Source organism: Mobula hypostoma, chromosome 12 (assembly GCF_963921235.1).
Source record: "Mobula hypostoma chromosome 12, sMobHyp1.1, whole genome shotgun sequence".
Classification (NCBI taxonomy): domain Eukaryota; kingdom Metazoa; phylum Chordata; class Chondrichthyes; order Myliobatiformes; family Myliobatidae; genus Mobula; species Mobula hypostoma.
In genome coordinates, this window is record NC_086108.1 from 61146788 (window position 1) to 61167357 (window position 20570).

The 20570-nt window shown below is 39.5% G+C and overlaps 1 protein-coding gene across 1 annotated transcript in view; it reads right to left on the bottom strand.

The window, feature by feature from the left end:
- dab1a (DAB adaptor protein 1a) overlaps nt 1–20570 on the bottom strand; it is a 350415-nt gene that overhangs the window by 45168 nt on the left and 284677 nt on the right. The window contains exons 14-16 of the mRNA XM_063063449.1: nt 16588–16823; nt 14428–14499; nt 6700–6818 (exon numbers count right to left, since the gene is read on the bottom strand). Coding sequence (XP_062919519.1) covers nt 6700–6818; nt 14428–14499; nt 16588–16823 — 427 coding nt within the window. The remainder of the gene's footprint in view (nt 1–6699; nt 6819–14427; nt 14500–16587; nt 16824–20570) is intronic.

The following is a 20570-nucleotide window of genomic DNA, read 5'->3' on the forward strand; positions in this document are numbered from 1 at the left end:
AAAGGGTTTCACGGTCCTTAGATGTCTCTACAATATAAACCAAGAAGTTCCAGTGTATCGAGAATGTACAAGGCTTAGATGAGGATAGACTGAGTGCCTGTTATTGTCCTTCTTAAAAAGGGTCTAGGTCCATAGGCAGGATATTGCATTAAGAAAGCAGAGATGTTCACAGGATATTTGTAAAGCTGGTTGACATAACATTATGCACAGGATGAGAGAAATGGATATACCTTACCGGCTCAGAGCAAAATGGGAGGCCTTACAATACAGCTAATAATAAAGTTCACTCATTGAGATTGGTTGCTGCATCCGATCACGTAACCCATAAAAAATATAGAAATAGCAGCATATTAAAAAGCTGGGGTTATATGATGTTCCAGTTTCAGTTTTATAACTTAATAAATAGAAATGCAAACAGCAACAAAAGAAACCCTAAATTCTTAACCTACAATGTTTGACCTCCCATTTCTTTTCTCATTTGTAAATATTTCTGACACATGCAGGGTTGCAGTCTGTATAGACACAGCTCACTATCTGGAACTTTCTCCAAACCTTTAGTCTTTATATGCAAGTGATTGCCAGCAAACACTCAGAAATGTACTAGTATTAACCAAAGCTCATTCCCAACATTGCTTCACATGCATTTTCCCTGTTTTTCCCCTTTATTGTAGCTTAAGAATGTTAAATCCAATTGCCCTGTACTGTACCTAGTAATGATCTATTGTTTTCTTCAACAAAACCTTTAAACAAAGGAACTTACCAATAGCCATTGGGCTGCATAAAGTCTAATGCAACATAAAACAGTACGTAACTCACTGACTGAAACATGGTCTTGTAGATTTTCATGATATTCCAAATAGCGTATGTCAACCAGCAGGAAAAAGGACTTCAGAATGATAAATTAACAGTGAAGCAATGTTTACACCTGCTCTTTGATCAATTGATTTTTGTTTTGATTTGAGCAAAGATTAAACCTTCCTGTGGGTCATTTAAAGGCACTGACGTAGCTTTATATCAATTTTTTCAATATTAATAATTCTATGACTCTTATAGATATTATTTCTATTTTCCTAAAACATGTATCACATTGCTTCTTCATTGCTCAGGAGGCTTAAATGATGCAACAAAATCATTATACAGTAGTTTTGCTGTGACATCGGAGGCCATGCTAGTGTTTTGGTAAACAACTTTACTCTGAGCAAGTACATGTTGGCGAATCAGCACTGGATTGACATTTGAAAGTAGGTTCAAGGACAATGCTGCACTTTAGAAGTGCTGCCTTTTGTATGAGACTTTAAATTCAGTTCCCAAATCTTCTTGCAGGAAGTGTAAAATATCTGGTAGCATTCTTCTGAAGAAGAGTATCAAACCCATCGCTTATGTACTAATCAAAGTTATAGATAACATTGCTGTCTAACCATTGCTCCCATGGAGAATGGCCAGTTAGCTGCAAAGCATGGGCCAGATAACTGCCATGAGCTCCATGTCTTCTCATGGCAAAGCTGAAGACATCTGCTGCTAGACTTATCATTGAGTCTGAGGACCAGACTTAATCATGCTGTGCTGAGGCTCTATATACAGTCCCTCAACTCGATGTCAGCCATGATTAATGTTTAACATGTGGCCCCATACACCAGAATGGGCCTCCCAGCTTGGACTGAAAAATTAAATGCACTTAAGTGTTAACTTCTGATTATTTTGAACTTGGTATTTTCAATTCCTGTCCATAACTGAAAAGGGAGTGAACTGTTCAAAGGTAATCAGGGCAATTCTAGAGTGGGACCTAACGATTCACTGCCTGAGGCCCTGTTGCTGCTTGCAGATTGCTCTGTTTTACAGGATAGCTGCTTGTCTGGGCTCAATTTGACATATATTTCCACAAAAGATAAATGTAGCCACAGGCGAAGAACTAAAGGGGCAAGATTTTTCAGTGTACTGTAGTGAGCTGGATCTGGCTCAATGTTATTCCCTCGGTTAAATGTCCTAAAAGCTGTCATCAGATTACTCTTGTGAGCAAATTGACTGCCACCTTTCCCATGTTACACCTCAGAAGTGTACAATTCAATTTTGACTGTGGAAAAACATTATAAAGTTACAAGTATTATTTTCTTCATTATTCAAAAGCCAAAGGTCTATCTTCAAACCACCTTCTCTTGTGTGGTAAGTTCACACTGGAATGGAGATTGTCTGCCAAGGTCTGCTGCCAGAGAATCTGGCCACAGGGAGATCTGTGAACAGCAGTCATTAACATTTAACTCTCAGTAAGTTGTTCACTATTTGGTTCCAGCTGCTAAATGTGATCCTACATATTGGCATTAAAAAACTATTTTAAGGGGGTAATAGGAGGTTCATGAGGCACAATTCTTCTGGTTTGTCCTCATTCCAGCATTGCAGAAGACTGAGGATAGAAAGGCTGGTGTGGGAACGGGAAAAGGAACTGAAATGACATGTAACTGGGTGTTCAAGATAGACATTGTGGGCAGAGTGTAGACATTCAGCAGTCACCAAGTCTGTGCTCGGTCTCACCTAGTCTGTGCTCGGTCTCACCAAGTCTGTGCTCGGTCTCACCTAGTCTGTGCTCGGTCTCACCAAGTCTGTGCTCGGTCTCACCAGACTAGAGGCCACATCATGAGCACTGAAGCAAGGCTGGAAGAGGTGCATGTGAATCTCTGCCACAGTTGGAAGGTTTATTCAGGTCCTTGGAGGAGAAGGTGTTATGCCTCATACAGTTGCAGGGAAAAGTTGGGTGTGGAGGAATGAGTGAGCCAGGGAGTCATGGATAGAAAGGTCCCTGTGGAAAGTAGCAAGAGGTAGGGAGGGATTGATTGGACAGGCATTCAGATCAGTTGGGATGAAAAAGACAATAAGTGCAGTCTCTTACTGAAGGATTGAGTGTTTCTCTGCCTGCAGTTATTTATCTCATTCAATTTCAGTGAGCCTTAAGGCTCAGTCGAGGAAGATGAATCTATTCTCACTAGAGATTAGAAGATTGAAAGGTGATCTTATTGAGATATATGTGTTTCTGAGAGGGATTAACAGGGTAGATGTGAGAGGGAATTTTCTGTAACTGGAGAAATCTTGTGAGCCATTGACCCAATGTTAATTCTTTTTCTTTTTTTTAATCACAGCTGAAAGCAATTTCTGTTTTTATTTTGATTTCCAACAACCTGCAGCATTTTTAATTTTCAAATGGAATATTGGATTTTATTGCAAAGGGAATGGAGTATAATAGTAGGGTTGGCCAGCTACAACTGTACGGACATTGGCAAAGACCACATTTGGTGCCCTACACACAGTTCAGGTCATCTTATTTACGGAGAAATATCTTGCACTGAAGACAGGTAAAGAAGGGAAGAGACATAAATAGACTATGCGAAGTTGAGAGCAGTGTAGAAAGAGATAACAAAAGTGGTGAAATTTCCAAATTCCATATGAGTACAGAAATCTACACTGCTAGAGTCACAGCCTGGGTTCATGTGAGTTCCCATAGCTCTCTTGAAATAGAGAAAACAAGTGGAGCTAAAGGAGATGCTGTTCAATGTGAGAACATGTTCAATCAAACAAATGAGCATGTTGCCAGAGGGAAAATGGTTGGGCCTCTGTACAAAGATGAAGCAGAAGGGTCTCAATCCATCCTGATGTGGGATGGAGGTGTGGAGATATTGTGCATGAGGCCACACTCAAATGCACAGCAGGATCCAACAGAGGGAGCTATCAATTTGGGCGGTTCCTGATGCTTCCTTTCAAATTGACTTTGGAACTTAAAGTGTTGCAGAGCTAAACATCACCATCTGATAATGTTATTTGAGCAATAATTTGGAGAGATGTTTTTGTGTTATAAGTCAACAGTGCATAGCCTTCCCAGCATTTATGGGAATGAAGCAATGCCCTGAAAGTTATACATCAATTCAACATGAAATCAAAATCAACATAATGCAAATAGTGGAAATCTGAAATACAACCGGGAAATGCTGGAAACACTCTGCATCTGTGAAGACAAAAACAGAGCTAATGTTTCAGCTTGGCAACCTTTCAACAGCATTCCCTAATGAGAGGTTATTGACCTGAATTGTCTCCTATCTTTCTGAGGTTTCTTATTTTCAACATTTTCTGTAATATTGTGTTTGCCAGTGGAAGGTTGACTGATTTGATAACAAATCCAGTCTCAGAATCATCTGCACACCCCATTAAGGCTTCTCAGCAGACAGGCTCAGTTACCAGATGCACGGTCAATTAGAATGATGGAATTGACTCTGTTGTCTTCTAATTCTTCTTAATTTTGGTGCTGTCCCATCCTTCAGAGTTTAGCTGGTCCCCTGGATTCTTTAATTTGCAAAGCAGTTGTCCTAAAGGGGAGTTTTAAAATTACAATGTTCCTGGAATATGAAACATTAAAATTCCAAGTCCATGTTAACCTGGCTGATAAGTAAGCACAACAAATGCTATTGCTTTTCATTCAATGATGTGTAGAATGTATTTGTGCTATCTTGTTTACACATTTTATCATACTGCTCTACACTAATCAGGAAAGTTATAGAGTCATAGAAAAGTACAGCACAGAAACAGGCCCTTTGGCCCATCTAGTCTGTGCTGAACTGCCTGCTCCCATCGACCTGCACTGGAACCACAGGCCTCAATGCCCCTACCTATTCAAACGTCTCTTAAGTGTTGAAATCAAGCTAGTATGCATTACTTGCGCTGGCAGCTCATTCCACACTCTCACGACTCTCCAAGTGAAAAAGTTTCCCCTCACGTTCCCCATAAAATTTTCATCTTTCACCTTTGACCTATGACCTCTAGTTGTCGTACCAACTAACCTCAGTTAAGAAAGCCTCATAATTTTGTACAACTCGATCAAATCTACTCTCAGTCTTCTATGCTCCAGGGAATAAATTCCTAACCCGTTCAAGCTTTCCTTATAGCTCAATTTCTTCAGTCCCAGAAAATCCTTGGAAATTTTCTCTGTACCTTTTCAATCTTATTTACATCTTCCCTCCGGAAATTTGCTGATCTACTTAACCATATTATCATCCAGATCATTGATATGAATGACAAACAACAACGGAACCAGCAATGATCCCTGCAACACTCAACTAGTCACAGGCCTCCAGTAAGAGAAGCAACCATCTACTACCACTCTCTGGCTTCTCCCACAAAGCCAATGTCAAATCCAATTTACTACTTCATCTTGAATGCCAAGTCACTGAACCTTCCTGACCAACCACCGTTGCATAACTTTGACAAATGTCTTGCTAAGGTCCATGTGGACAACATTCACTGCCTTGCCTTCATTAACCTCCCTGGTAACTTCCTTGAAAAACTATAAAACTGGTTAGACATGACCTACCATGCATGAAGCTATGCTGATTATGCCTCATCAGTCCATGTCAAATACTCATATATCCAGTCCCTTAGAATACCTTCCAATAGCTTACCACAGTTGTCACACTCACTGGCTTATAATTTCCTGGCTTATTTTTAGAGCCTTTCTTATAAAGAAGAACAAAATTAACTATCCTTCAGTCCTCCAGTACCTCAGCTGTCTCAAAAGATGATTTAAATATCTCTGCTGGTGCCCTTTCAATTTCTGCACTTCCCTCCCAATTTTGTCCCTTGCCACCCTTTTGCTTTAAACATATTTGTAGCATCTCTTGGGATTTTCCTTCACCTTGTCTGCTATGGCAACCTTGAGCCTTCCTGATTTCTTTCTTAATTGTTCCTTTACATTTATTATACTGCAATAAACACCTCGGTTGTTCCTACCTGCCTGTATTTCCTATTCCTCTTTTCTTTTCTTAACCAGGGCCTCAATATATCTTGTAATCCAAGTTTCCTAAAGCCTGTTATCTCTTCCTTTTATTGCGACACTATCCCATCTAGTCCTTTTGTAGTATGGGAGTCACAGTCAATATGTGGAAAGTTAAAATCACCTACTGTAACAACCTTATGTTTCTTGCACAGTCTGATGCCTCTACAAAGTTGTTTCTCTGAATCCCATGGACTTTTGGGTGGTCTGTAATATAGTCCCATTAACATGGTCATACCCTTTTTATTTCTCAAACCCACCAATAGAGCCTCATTAGATGAGCTCTCCAGTCTGTCCTGATTGTGTACTGCTGTGACATTTTCCCTGACCAGTAATACCACCCCTTATCCTTTAATCCGTCCCACTCTACGGCATCTAAAACAATTAAACCCCTGAATACTGAGCTGTCAGTCCTGCCCCTTCTGCAACCAAGTCTCACTAATGCCTAGAATTTCATAATTCCATGTGTTGATCTCTAACTCGAACCTCTTCTTGCTGAAGTCTCAAAGATCTACCTAAAGCCTCAAAACCCCCTTTCTACCTCTCTCCATTCCAGTGAAGGCTGTTTCAATAGCTGCTCCACTTCCTTCTGCCTTTTTAATTTGTTCTTGCCAATCAATCCCAATCGCTGATTGTCCGCTGTTCGAAACACCAGGCTGCCGTGAATCGCTGCCTTATCTACTTAATGGGCGAACCTGAGGGAGCCACGTCCTCTCAGGCTTCAGATCTCCAATTGACTGCTGCTCAGCATTCTCAGAAATCATCAGGACTCAGAAGGAAACCATTCATCCTATTAAATCCATTGAAAATGAGTCACCCCTCCGAATCCTAACTTCTACAGCTGTTCACATACACAATCTAATAACATTTTCAATGTGATGACTTTTCTCTACCTCTCTGGCTTTGAGCTACATTCATCGACCATCTTCTGGCTTATAAAGGGTTTCTTCCTTTCTTCTCTAATTCTTCTACCAATTATATTGCGTCTATGCCCCTTGCTTTCTTGAAACCTCTGCCAAAAGAAATACAAACATATAAATATGCTGATTAGGCGCAGAAGTCACATTCTGTCTAGCAAGCCTGTGTCTCTGTCCAGTAAATTTCTGTTTGATCTGACTAGAATCCCAGTTTTCCACTTACTCCATCCCTGAGCAACCTTTCATCCCCTTCCTGATTAAGAATTTATCTACATTCTCCCTAAAAATATTTAGTGATTCTACATCCACTACCCCATTGGGAATTCAAAGACTCATGATTGTCTAAGTTTTGCTTCACTATGCTTTAAAGCTCCAAACTCTGTTACTTTGTGCTCAGTTCCCTTGGCAATAAATATTTGATTCTGTTAGTTTTCCTAATTACTTGCCATACTTGCATTCTAGTCTTTTGAGAATTATGTACAAATAGATCCATCTGCGTATCAGAGCTCTGCAATCACTCACATTAAGATAATGTTTTTTTCCTGTTAAAATGGACCATTTTACATTTTTCCACGTTATGCTTCCCACTCATTTATAAAGATATATACATTTTAAGCCCGAAGTCCATCAATATATTTAGCAACCATACCTTTTGAGGTTTCCTAAAGGTCATTTATACAAGTAGTAATAAAATGGTGAAGCCCCACCACTGATCCCAATTACATACCGTTCGTTACATCCTGTTAGCTAGATCTCCTCCATATTATAGATATGGTTAGCCCTGTAGCCATGTTACTGAACTAATTACAAAGAGGTTTGGACAAACAGATGGGAATCAGAGCACCAGGTCAGAAAGTGGGGGGATGGAGAGGAAGTACAATAAAAAAAGGCAGAAAAAAATTAATGCTGTAGATATGATGGGGTGGATCGTGTGTGTATTTTAATGCCAGGAGTATTATGGATAAAGGTGGTGAACTTAGTGCATGGATCAGTACTTGGAACTATGATGTTGTCACCATTACAGACATCTGGTTGATAGAGGGAGAGGAATGGGTGCTTAATGTCTCAGGGTTTTGATATTTTGGAAGATAGATAAAGGTGGATTTGTACTTCTTCAGGGACAATATTACAGCTGCACTGAGAGTGGACATAATGAAGGGCTCGTCCACTGAGTCTATATGGGTAGAACTCAAAAATAGGAAGGGCACAATCACTCTGATGGGATTGTGCTATGGACCCTCCAATAGCCAATATGATATTCAGGAACAGGTATGCAGGCAGATTAAGAAAAGGTGTATAAATGTAAACAGGGACCTTAGTTCAAGAAATTTACATGGGGCAGAATTTGTTAGGTGCATCTAAGAGAGCCTCTTAAATCAAAATGTAGAAGGTCCAACAAGAAAGATGTACTGGATCTGGTGCTGGGTAATGAGCCTGGCCAGGTGACTGACCTATCAGTGGGTGAGCAGTTAGGGAACAGTGACCACAACTCCTTAAGTTTTAAACTAGTGATACATCAGGATAAATATGGACCTTGTGAGGAAGTATTAAATTGGAGCCGGGCAAATCGTGAGAGCATTAGGGAGGAACTAGGGAGAGTTAATTGGGAACAGCTGATATTGGTCAGGTCCATATCTGCCATGTGGAGGGTGTTTAAAGACCAACTGCACATAAACCAGGACAGGTATGTTCCAGTCAGAAGGAAAGACAAGGATGGCAAGGTAAGAGAGCCTTGAATGTCGAGGGAGGTGATGAATTTAATCAAGAAGAAAAAGGAAAAGTGTGTAAAGCTTAAGAAGCTAGAATCAAACAAAGCCTTTGAGAATTATAAAAAAGCCAGAAAAGAACTCAAGAAGAGTATTAGGAAAGCTAAGGAGGGGCCATGAAAAGTCCTTCGCAAGTAGGATTAAAGAGAACCCCAATGCATTCTATACATACATCAAGAGCAAGAGGATAACTAGGGAGAGGGTGGTATCATTCAAGGATAAAGGGAACATTTGCTTGAATACAAAGGACATGGGTGAGGCCCCTAATGGGTACCTTACATCAATACTTACTGGGGAAAAAGATGTGGAGGATAGGGAAATCAGTACCGACAATATTAATATGCTGGGGCACTTCGAAGTAAATGAGGAGGTAGTATTTGGGTTCTGGCGAATATGTCCTGGGGACTTCAAAATTCAAAAACTTTGAAAATATTTGAAAATTGATGTCCTCGGGGCCTGATGGAACAAACCTCAGGTTATTGAGATAGGCAAGTGAAGAGATTGCTGTGGCCTTGTCCAATATCTTTGTGCCCTCTCTAGCCATAGCTGAGACCCCAGAAGTCTGGCGAATATATAATTTTGTTTCATTGTTCAAGAAGTGAACCAGGGATAATCCTGGAAACTATAGACTGGTGAATCTCATATCAGTGATAGGGAAGTTACTGGAAGGAGTTCTTAAGGATAGGATTTATGAGCATTTGGACAACCATGGCCTAATTAGGAAGAAACAACGTGGCTTATGTGGAGCAAGTAGTGTCTTATTAACTTGATTGAATATTTTGTCGAGGTGAAGAGAGTGATTGATGACAGGAGAGCACTGGATGTTGTCTACATGGATTTTGCCAAGGTCCCTCATGGGAAGTTCATCCAGAAGATTAAGGTGCATGGGATCCATGGTGAATTGGCCATGTAGATTCAGAGCTGGTCTGCCCATAGAAGACAGAGGGTAGTGGTTAAAGGGACATACAGTATTCTAGCTGCCATTATGTGATTAGTCCAGTTCCGCAGGGATCCGTACTGCAATCTCTGCTGTTTGTGATGTATATAAATGACCTAGATGGAAGTGTAGATAGCTGAATTAGTAAATTTGCAGATGATACAAAGATTAGTGGTTATGGATAGAGTAGTAGATTGCCAAAGGGTACAGCGGGATATAAATTAGTTGCAGATGTAGGCAGAGAAATAGCAGATGAAATTTAGCTCAGCCAAATATATAAAGTGTTGCGCCTAGGTAAGTCAAATTTGAAGAGACAGTACACTGTTAAGGGCAAAACCATTAACAGTGTGGGTGAGAGCAGAAGGATCTTCAGATCCAAGTTCATGGTTCCCTGAAAGTGACTACACTGGTTGACAGGGTGGTTGAGAAGGCATATGGCATGCGTGCCTTTATTAGTTGAGGCACTGAGTTCAAAAGTCAGAAGGTTATGATCAGCTTTATAAAACCCTAACTAGGCCGCATGTGGAGTGTTGCGTGCAGTTCTGGTCACCCCATTATAGGAAGGATATTGAGGGTTTGGAGAAGTTTCAGAAAAGGTTTACCAGGATGCTGCCTGGATTGGAAGGCACGTGGTATAGTGAGAGGCTGGACAAACTTGAGTTGTTTTCTCTGGAGCGGGAGAGGTTGAGGAGAGATCTGACAGAGGTTTATAAGATTATGAGAGGCATTGATAGAGTAGACAGATAGTTATCTTTTCTTAGGGTTGAAATGTCTAGTACCAGAGGGCATGCATTTAAGATGAGGAGGGATAATTTTAAAGGAGGTGTCAGGGGTATTTTCTTTCACAAAGAGTGGTGGATGCCTGGAATGTGATGCCTGAGCTGGTGGTAGAGGCAAATACATTAGGGACTTTTAGAAAAGTTTAGATAGCTGCATGAATGTTAAGAAAATGGAAGGATATGGACATGTGTAAGCAAAAGGGATTAGTTTAGTTGGCCATTTGATCACTAATTTATTTGGTTTGGCATAACGTTGTAGGCCAAAGAGCCTGCTCCTGTGCTGTAGAGTTTATGTTCTATATTCTATGTCGTAATAGCTTAAAGATTTATGTTCAGTTGAATTTAAATTTTATTACTTACTTAAATTTGATTTTAAAACCAAGTATCAGTAATTAACCAAATATAAAAAAAACAGTTTGTTCACTTACTTTCTTTAGAGATGAAAACCTGACTCTAGTAATTGGTTCTTTTTGTGTCTTAGGGTGTCCTGCTAAAATAAAAGAGCTTTCCAAACGGTTGTTATTGTATATTGCTTCATAGAATGCAAGCAGTTCAGCGTTTTAATTAGGTGCCTCTGATAACTGCACTGTTGGACTCTTCTCCTATTAACTGTTCCAATTTCTGTAGCTACAGAATAATCCCTAGGTTCCTGTTTGTATCCTAATTACGCCAACATTGTTATGACGCAGATGACCTTCAAATTAAAGGCACATAGTAATTGCCCTGCAATGTTGTTTCTAATTAAAATACTGAATATTGTTTGGATATTTAAAACAATTACAATGAGATTTTCTCATTAACTCACTACAAGCCCAATTATTTTCAATCATTAATTTTTTTCCATCTCAGTTTTCAATTTTATTATAAAAACAACCGTAGTGGAAGACGAATAACCCTCCAAACAAGGTCTGATTTATTGAGATTCTATTATTTTGTGGTGTTTGTGAGTGTTATTCTCAGTCCTTCATGCAGCTTAATCAACACCTCCACTATATATCTCCAGAAAATTGCTCATTCTGGTGAAAGGTCCAAATACCAGACGTCAGAGGTTAATAATTAAGATGTTGGGTGAATGTAGTTAGCACAAAATGGAAATAAATTGTGGATTAAATTATCAGAGAAGACTACATGTGTAAAGTACAGTATGGTGCAAAAGACTTCGGCACATATATATAGCTAGGGTGCCTAAGATTTTTGGACAGTACCATATGTTGGTTAAAATAAAAAAGTGATCGGGAAAGAGAAGCCAGAATACTCAGCTTTGTATTAGCTCAGTAGTATTAAGTATTATTTGGTAACTGGCAAAGGTCTTGGGCACGCTAGCTGTATATATGTGCCTAAGTCTTTTGCACAGTACTTTACAAATGTGGCCAAAAGACACAAACGATACATTTCAAGGGGAAGAAGGGATTGAGAGATGTGATCGTCAGATCTGTAATCCACAATAAAAGGATGACTTTTCATACTTTGAAAGATCTTAAGAACTGAAAAAAGGAAACTAGTTCCAAAACACCAAAAATTATACATTCAGCTTGATGGGCAAAACATGATGACAAAGCAGATGGATCAGATGTTCCTCTTATCAAAACACTTCCTATGGAAGCATTGGATTTTTGTGTATATGTTGCACAGCAAACAGGAACTAACTTGCCAATAATATAACTAAATCCCTGGAAAGAATGGACAAAGTATGGAACTGGGATATATGTTGATGATTCATAACCAATACCTCTGGTGGATTGGTTCAGTCTGACTATTGCTCCTTCTGCCATCAAAGAGCTTAATGGCCTCAACAGAAAGTTAGGTTGAATGGAAATTCACATGATTTAGCAACTGATAGTTTCCCTATGGAAAGTTCTTTTTACTCTCTGGACGTACAAGTTAATTTCAGCTACCTGGACAAGGCAATAAGAGTGGAATGTACTGGTGGTGGTTTTAATTTAAAAAATTTAAGTATTTCAGTAGATAATGGAAAAAGATTGCATAAAAATTTGAATATGAAAGGTTTCAACAGAAACAAATGGCAATTGTTAAATATAATGAATTCCATGATAATGAGTGTTGTTTTTACATATGTATATTTGCCACATATTACACGGTGAATTACAGAAATCAATGTGAGCTGGCTTAAAAATCCATTGTATAATGTATTGTTTGATTAAGTTAAAAATAATGTGTAAATTCATATAAAGTGTTAGCTGAGGTAAGTTAAAATATGCAGAAACATAGTCATATCCCTTTAATTTCAATCTCAGGTTCAAAGTTTTAAATTCTGCAAATGCAGAAAAATCAATCTATATGAAAAGAATGGTTTGAATACCAATATTTACAAAAAGAAATTAATGGCAAATCAATGATCAAACGCCTTAAAGCCACTTTACCAAAACACATTCAAAGTGTTCAATTGAACAGTGAGAAAGAACTTCTGTTTTTTTTATAAAATAAAATTTGTGTTTTGATTTTTTTTCTTTTCATATTGTACAAAAGTGATAAGAGTTCTGTCTGTTTTGAAAATGTCAGAATTTGTACTCGGTTACAAATTCATGCTATTAATGTCCTGCTATAAATTATGTTGACTTTGCAGCTTCCTGAAAAAAAGAATCTTTTTTTTTCTGGTTTTGTGGGTGAATGATGAATGTACTTTTCATTAAAGGACATAGAAGAGAGGTTGATATCTGCATAGTGATTCAGCAGTGAGCACTTGGACCTTGGATGACAAATCCAAATTGCTATAAGATTCAAATACACTCTCTGTTTCTTTCTCAAGCAATTATTCCTAGCAGAACATGATTTCTTATTAAAAAGTTCCAAATCTGCAGCAAACTGTTAATGGGCCCTTTGGATAGAGAGCTCATCCCTTTCGACCTTGGCACAGTCAGCAGTTAATTCTTTAAATCAGCATCTGTCACAATTGTTTGCACAAACGATAAGGCAAACCACTATTCCTTCATTGTTTTGTTTTTCTGCCAAAACAGAACGGCTTTGAGGGAGGTTCAGATGAGGCCGATAGATTTTATTTTGCTCTCTGGTCCAATGTTGAACAGTTCACTGTTTTCCTGTAGCACACTCATGGCTTCAGCTGATTATTTCTTGCTCTTCTTTATCTGGGCATAGAGAGGCTCTACTGCCTGTGGGCAGACAGACACATGTTAAATTCAGAAACTTCTTTTTCCATCACACTGCACATGCACATTAATCTCTTTCACCCTCCTACACCAATAAATGCCACTAAACATATATAAATATCTGGAGGGATAAGGATAAAATTCATCTGCTTGGCCTGGGCAGTATTCTGAATTATGTTGTCTTGTTCTTGCCTGTTTTTGATTCCATTGAAATGAATTTAATGAAAGTTAGCCAAGTGCTATAAAATCTACGTGCCCTGATTAATGAAGTCAATCTACCTCATAGTAATGTTTGTTCAAAAGTACTTTGAAATTCTGCTTTTAACAGTTTATTATCCATGATCCTAATGCCAGTGAGTGACATCATCAATATGTGAGCCAATGGCTTCCTATTTCAATGCTCCTACTGGCATTAATGTGCTTTTACATTCTTATCAAACTGTCGCTTATTTTGTTTAGATGTTCTATCTGTCCGTCCTAAATAGCTCAGGTTCAGTCTCTGTCACACTTGGCACAACGTGCTTTCTCACCATCCCTTTTTGCCCAGAGAATAAGCCTAATCTATTACCCCAGTTGAAGTCTCACTGCCAATGTTTGACCTAATGAGTTGTATTTCTGCTCAACAACTTCATTTTCCTGACTTGTCACCAACCTAGGTTGCATTTCATTCATTCAGTCCTGACTGACTTCATTAGCTGCAAAACTTTGCAAACCATTGATTTGAACTTTCAAATTTTAGTTTGGGAATGCTGATTCTTTATCTATTTTATTTTTAAAAAGCATTCAGTAATAATGCAGTTTGGAGCTTAACAGACATCAATGAGTACATCCTTAGCAGGTCTACAGAACATAATGTCTAAAATGAACACGGTATGAATCCTGTTACAGTACATACATTCCACTGGTGCAGGCTCATGCAGTTATGAAGACTGATGAAAACAAGCCATGTTCAAAGAAAATATGCACACAAAAGATGAGAATACAACCAAAACAAACCACAATCCATGGGTCGCAGTGATCAGCAGCAGTGAGATGCGTGCACACCTAGGAAAGAGAAAAGAGATACCTACCCCAACCTCTTCTATCTAGCTACCGACCTGTGGGGTGAAAGAATCACCAAGCGAGTCAGCGACTGCATCAGCACTTGAAGGTGCTTCTGAACTAACAAGCTGTGGAAGAGGAAAAGGAAATCTCAGTAGCAGAAATATCATAACAACACTGGAAAAAAATACAGTAATGCCAACAGTTGGCATGATTATTGATTTCAAATGACAAAATGCCAATTTCCTCATATCCATCTTTTGTCCTTTTATCTCATCATATATCCTTCTATATTTCACTTGTACTACTAATCTAACCCATAGAATACTTCATGTGTTTGCCCTCTAATGGAAGTCTCTTCGAAACGTTTATTTCACTGCTATTTGTCGTGACTTGTGACCGCTGGTTGCCTATAATATGGGGGTGTTTACAGTCCCAAAGTCATCCATTAGCTGTATGTAGTTTTGTAATCTCTTAAAGCTATGGGAATCATTACAATATTGGAAGTATTTCCTTGAACTGTATCCATCTGCTGTTATTTCTTTTCAAAGAAAAATATAGTGTAATGCATCTTTTAAGTATTCTGCTGTGAGATCAGGAGACTTGTTAAATTCAGCACACGTCCTGTAACAGTATCCACTACGGTTGGATTACTGACGTGATATGTTTTGTTATATTAAATAATCCATTGTATTATTCCAATATCCCAATTTTTAATACACTTAAAAACACAAAAAATGGAATAAAGAATCCTCTCCAGTCTGCCCATCCCTCAACATGATCATGGTTTATTTAAGATGGCCTCAACTATTCTTCGGAGCTGATTGCCCATTGCTCACAACACCTCAGTCTTTCAAATATTTATCTGTAGGTATCTCCACCTTAAGCATATCCAGTGAGCAGGACTTGGGGACAGAGATTTCTAGAGGCTCACTACTCTCCAGAAGGAACTTATGTGTACTTCAGTTGTGAATGACTGGCCCCTTGTTTTGTATCCATCTTCCCTTGTTCATGACTGTCTCACGAGTGAAAGCATCTCAAAATCGACCTTTTAAGCCCCTTTAGAATCTTATGATTGAGTATCATACTCAACATTCTCTTAAACTCGAAGAAATATACTGTCTAGCCTCTCTTGAAAGAACAACCCTCTTTTTCCAGGAATTAGACTGGTGAATTTTCTTTGAACTGTTTCCAAAGCTCCCATATCGTATTTTGGACCAAAACACTGCACAGTACCCCAGGTATGGCTTCACCGACACTCTGTACAACTATAACAACACCTCTTTAATTCTCACATTCCACAACCTTTGCGGTAACGGCCTAGATATCTCAGCCCAAAACATCTACGGTTTGCTCATTTTCATGGATGCTGCCTGACCTGTTGAGTTCCTTCAACATTTTTTGTGTGTGTTGCACTTGCCATCTTAACTACCTGTTGGACTTGCTTGTTAACTTTCTGCTTTGTAGTTCATGGACTAGAACTCTGAGATCCCTCAGAATTTCACACACTTCAGTCTGTGTCCATTTAGATAATAACCCAGTGCAGAATTTGCTGGGGGAAGGGGAATAATAAAGAATAAATCTCTCTGCACCAGTAATAAAATGCCCCCACATTACTGTTACATTGTTTAAACTCCTCCTACTCAAGTATTTTTCATTGATTTTCATGATTTTCGCTGGTTTTTAATCTCACTTTCCCACATTTTCCTAACGCCTCAATTTATACTCTAGGATAGGAATTCTAGGAATTCGGGAGAATGAGAGAACCACCTTCTGTGCCATAAACTGTGGTGACAAAATATGCCTTTATGGTTTTTAAGCAATTCTATTAGTTATCAAATTACACCTTCATTTGTCAGACTCCCATTCAAATTCAGCTCTGAATGACAATCAGTCCGTTCTCTGTTTGGTGAGAAGAATAATTTTAAAAGAGTCAAGGAAACGCTCATAGTGGTACAAAATTACGGATTAAGAATCACCTACAGGGAGAACACAAGGATGCAGGTGTTAGTAATGAAAATGCCAAACCTACAAAGGGGAATAAGTCTTCCAAGGTTAATTGCAGGTAGAGTGTGACACAGACTTTGTGATGCCTAACCTGAACACTGTTTACATGGGCCACTAAAACGTGACATCGTTCTTTAGTGCAGAGCTAACTACTATAACATTAATACAACCAAATGATGAAGCCACTCACTTGATGGCTTAATACTCACAGCCTCTTGCACTCTGCTGCTGCTCAGGTTATCTGACTCAGCCTCCCCTTGGCCATCAGGTGCAGTTCCATCGGGGTGCAAGGCAGGTGACCTGGATGGGGTGTTCTGATGGCAGCATGAGGTGGGCGAGGTCTGATGGGGAGATGCTGCAGGTGTGCTCCGCTGAGAAGACGCCCCAGGTGTGTGGCGGTGTGGCGAGTCAGAAGGTGTGTGCTGATGTGGAGATGAAGTTGGAGCTGGGAGGGTAAAGATAAATTAAAATACAGAAGGTATTAAATGAAGATAAATAGTTCTTGTGCAGGACAATTTCAATGACTTAGCCTAATTGTGAAAACATTTCCCTAACTTTACACCCAAGAGGACAGAAAGATAAATTACCAGTGAACAAAATTGATTTTGTTAAAATAAATTCACTTAAAATTACAAGAAGTCACAAAACTCAATGCTCTGTTAATGATAATAATGAAAGATAAATAAAATATAATTCCACATTCCTTTCCTTTATGAACAAGCAATGAAGGGTAAGTTCTGATAAGTTGTGTGGGCACATGGCCAAGTGGTTAAGGTGTTCGTGAGTGATTTGTAGGTCGCTGGTTCGAGCCTCAGCTGTGGTAACGTGTTTGTGTCCTTGAGCAAGGCACTTAATCACACATTGCTCTAGTGTCTGTGCGATGAGTGGCGCCCCACACAGACTCCAATCTGTGCCTTGTAAGGCATGAAAATGTCCGATGCAGGCCTCTCATTTCTGAGTCAACGTTCCCCCCTCTGATAATGGATAAATTGCTGTTCCTAACCATCCACAAGTGTATGGAACAACAATTCGTCCATTACTATTGGATAATTGTACACTGTTCTATACACATTCTGGAATGACAGCAGTAGCTAAATTGCTGTTTCAAACAATCACGCTCCACAAGTCTGTTCCCTCACTCCATCTTGAACTCCATAAGCTCTTGTTGAGTCAGAAATGGAGGGAGAAAACATAGGATATGTTTCCTCTTTTCCAGCTTGCAATCAAACTAGGCTTGCAACGTACTGTATTAATTTTATTACACTGTAGCGCTATGCAAATAAAACAATTTTATGACATATGTGAGTGACGATAAACCTGATTCTGATATGGGTCTCTATTGTAGACTGGGAGTGGGAAGGGGGCCGGAAGACAGGAATCATGGTTAAAAAAGGGGAAGGGAGAAGAGAGGGAGTGGGAAGCCATAGAGAGATATTCTGCAATGATCAATAAACCAATTGTTTGTGACCTTGCCTGGTGTCTCACAGGCTGGGTGTGTCTGCACCAAGGCCAGCCCCTGCCCCTAGCACTCCTTCCCTGCCACCTGTCCCACACCTCTCCCACAGTGCTCCACTCTCGCTATTCCCAACAACCTACCAGAATTACAAACTCACTCTCTGCTCCATGTTGACAAATACAGTACTGTGCAAAAGTCTTAGGCACCGTAGCTATATATATGTGCCTAGACTTTTGCACAGTACTGTAGGTCATTCTGGTCCTGAATTCACATCAAAACCCATCTTTCCTAATTTGTCATGACAATATTTGGTGAAAGGTACTGTAAACGGGAATGTGAAATTGAGGATACAGTCAGAATAACCGTATTGAATAGAGGAAAAGGCTTAAAGGCCCACAAAGCCCAGTCCTACTCTGAATTCATACATTCATATTGAAGGGATTCATTGGATTAGCATTAGCAGAAAAGACAGTAGACTTGGAAATCTATGATATTCTGGAAGGCTATTTACTGGATGTTGTATTTTATTCTTTATTCTTCTCTTCCCTTCCATCAGGCAGGAGGTACGAAATATTGAAAACATACTTCACCAGGCTCCAGGACAGCCTCAGACCTGCTGTAATAAGACAATTGAACAGGCATCTTGCATGATAAAGCAAAAATGTTAATCTCACAATCTACCTTGTTGTGGCCCCTGCATCTTACTGTCTACCTGTTTTGCACTTTCTCTATAACAGTGACACTACATTCTAAATTCGTTAACACTTTTCCCTTTGTACTATCTCAATGTTCTTATGTTTGGAAATAATCTGTGTGGATGGCATGCAAAGCAAACTTCAGTGCATACAAGAGACAATAATAAACCAAATATCAATTAATCATTCAATCCATCTTTCAAAATTTTGTAGTTTTAAGTTAACCTTCTTTCCTCTGCAACCTGTTCACTTGAAAAAGTCCAGCAAACAGTTCATCAGCCACCATTTCTTAATCTTGACATTGCTGATGTTCTACTTCATATAATCTGGCCTTTCCTGTGGACCCATGACTTACAAAACATATATTCTTCAGACATTAACAGATCTAACAAACAAGATCTTTTCAAGCAGATTGTGCTATGGAAATCTGATCCAGTAGCACTACTTTTCTTTGTGCTACCCAAATAAGTGACATGTTGCTGCTCATTGGGGATAGAAACATAGAAAATAGGTGCAGGAGTAGGCCATTCAGCCCTTCGAGCCTGCATCGCCATTCAGTATGATCATGGCTGATCATCCAACTCAGAACCCTGTACCTGCCTTCTCTCCATACCCCTGATCCCCTTAGCCACAAGAGCCATATTTAGCTCCCTCTTAAATATAGCCGATGAACTGGCCTCAACTGTTTCCTGTGGTAGAGAATTCCACAGGTTTACCACTCCCTGTCTGAAGAAGTTTTTCCTAATCTCCATCCTAAAAGGCTTCCCCTTTATCCTCAAACTGTGACCCCTCGTTCTGGACTTCCCCAACATCAGGAAAAATATTCCTGCATCTAGCCTGTCCAATCCCTTTAGAATTTTAAACATTTCAATAAGATCCCCCCTCAATCTTCTAAATTCCAGAGAGTATAAGCCTAGTCGATCCAGTCTTTCATCATATGAAAGTCCTGCCATCCCAGGAATCAATCTGGTGAACCTTCTTTGTACTCCCTCTAAGGCAAGAATGTCTTTCCTCAGATTAGGGGACCAAAACTGCACACAATACTCCAGGTGTGGTCTCACCAAGGCCTTGTACAACTGCAGTAGTACCCCCCTGCTCCTGTATGCGAATCCTCTTGCTATAAATGCGAGCATACCATTCGCCTTTTTCACCGCCTGCTGTACCTGCATGCCCACTTTCAATGAATGGTGTATAATGACACCCAGGTCTCGTTGCACCTCCCCTTTTTCTAATCGGCCACCATTCAGATAATAATCTGTTTTCCTATTTTTGCCACCAGAGTGGATAACCTCACATTTATCCACATTAAATTGCATCTGCCATGGATTTGCCCACTCACCTAACCTATCCAAGTCACCCTGCATCCTCTTAGCATCCTCTTCACAGCTAACACTGCCACCCAGCTTCGTGTCATCTGCAAACTTGGAGATGCTGCATTTAATTCCCTTGTCTGTCATTAATATATATTGTAAACAACTGGGGTCCCAGCACTGAGCCTTGCGGTACCCCATTAGTCACTGCCTGCCATTCTGAAAAGGTCCCATTTATTCCCACTCTTTGTTTCCTGTCTGCCAACCAATTCTCTATCCACATCAATACCATACCCCCAATAGTGTGCTTTAAGTTTGCACACTAATCTCCTGTGTGGGACCTTGTCAAAAGTCTTTTGAAAATCCAAATATACCACATCCACTGGTTCTCCCCTATCCACTCTACTAGTTACATCCTCAAAAAATTCTATAAGATTCGTCAGACATGATTTTCCTTTCACAAATCCATGCTGACTTTGTCCAATGATTTCACTGCTTTCCAAATGCGCTGTTATCACATCTTTGATAACTGACTCTAGCATTTTCCCCACCACCGATGTTAGGCTAACTGGTCTATAATTCCCCGGTTTCTCTCTCCCTCCTTTTTTAAAAAGCGAGGTTACATTAGCCACCCTCCAATCCTCAGAAACTAATCTAGAATCTAAATAGTTTTGAAAAATTATCACTAATGCATCCACTATTTCTTGGGCTACTTCCTTAAGCACTCTGGG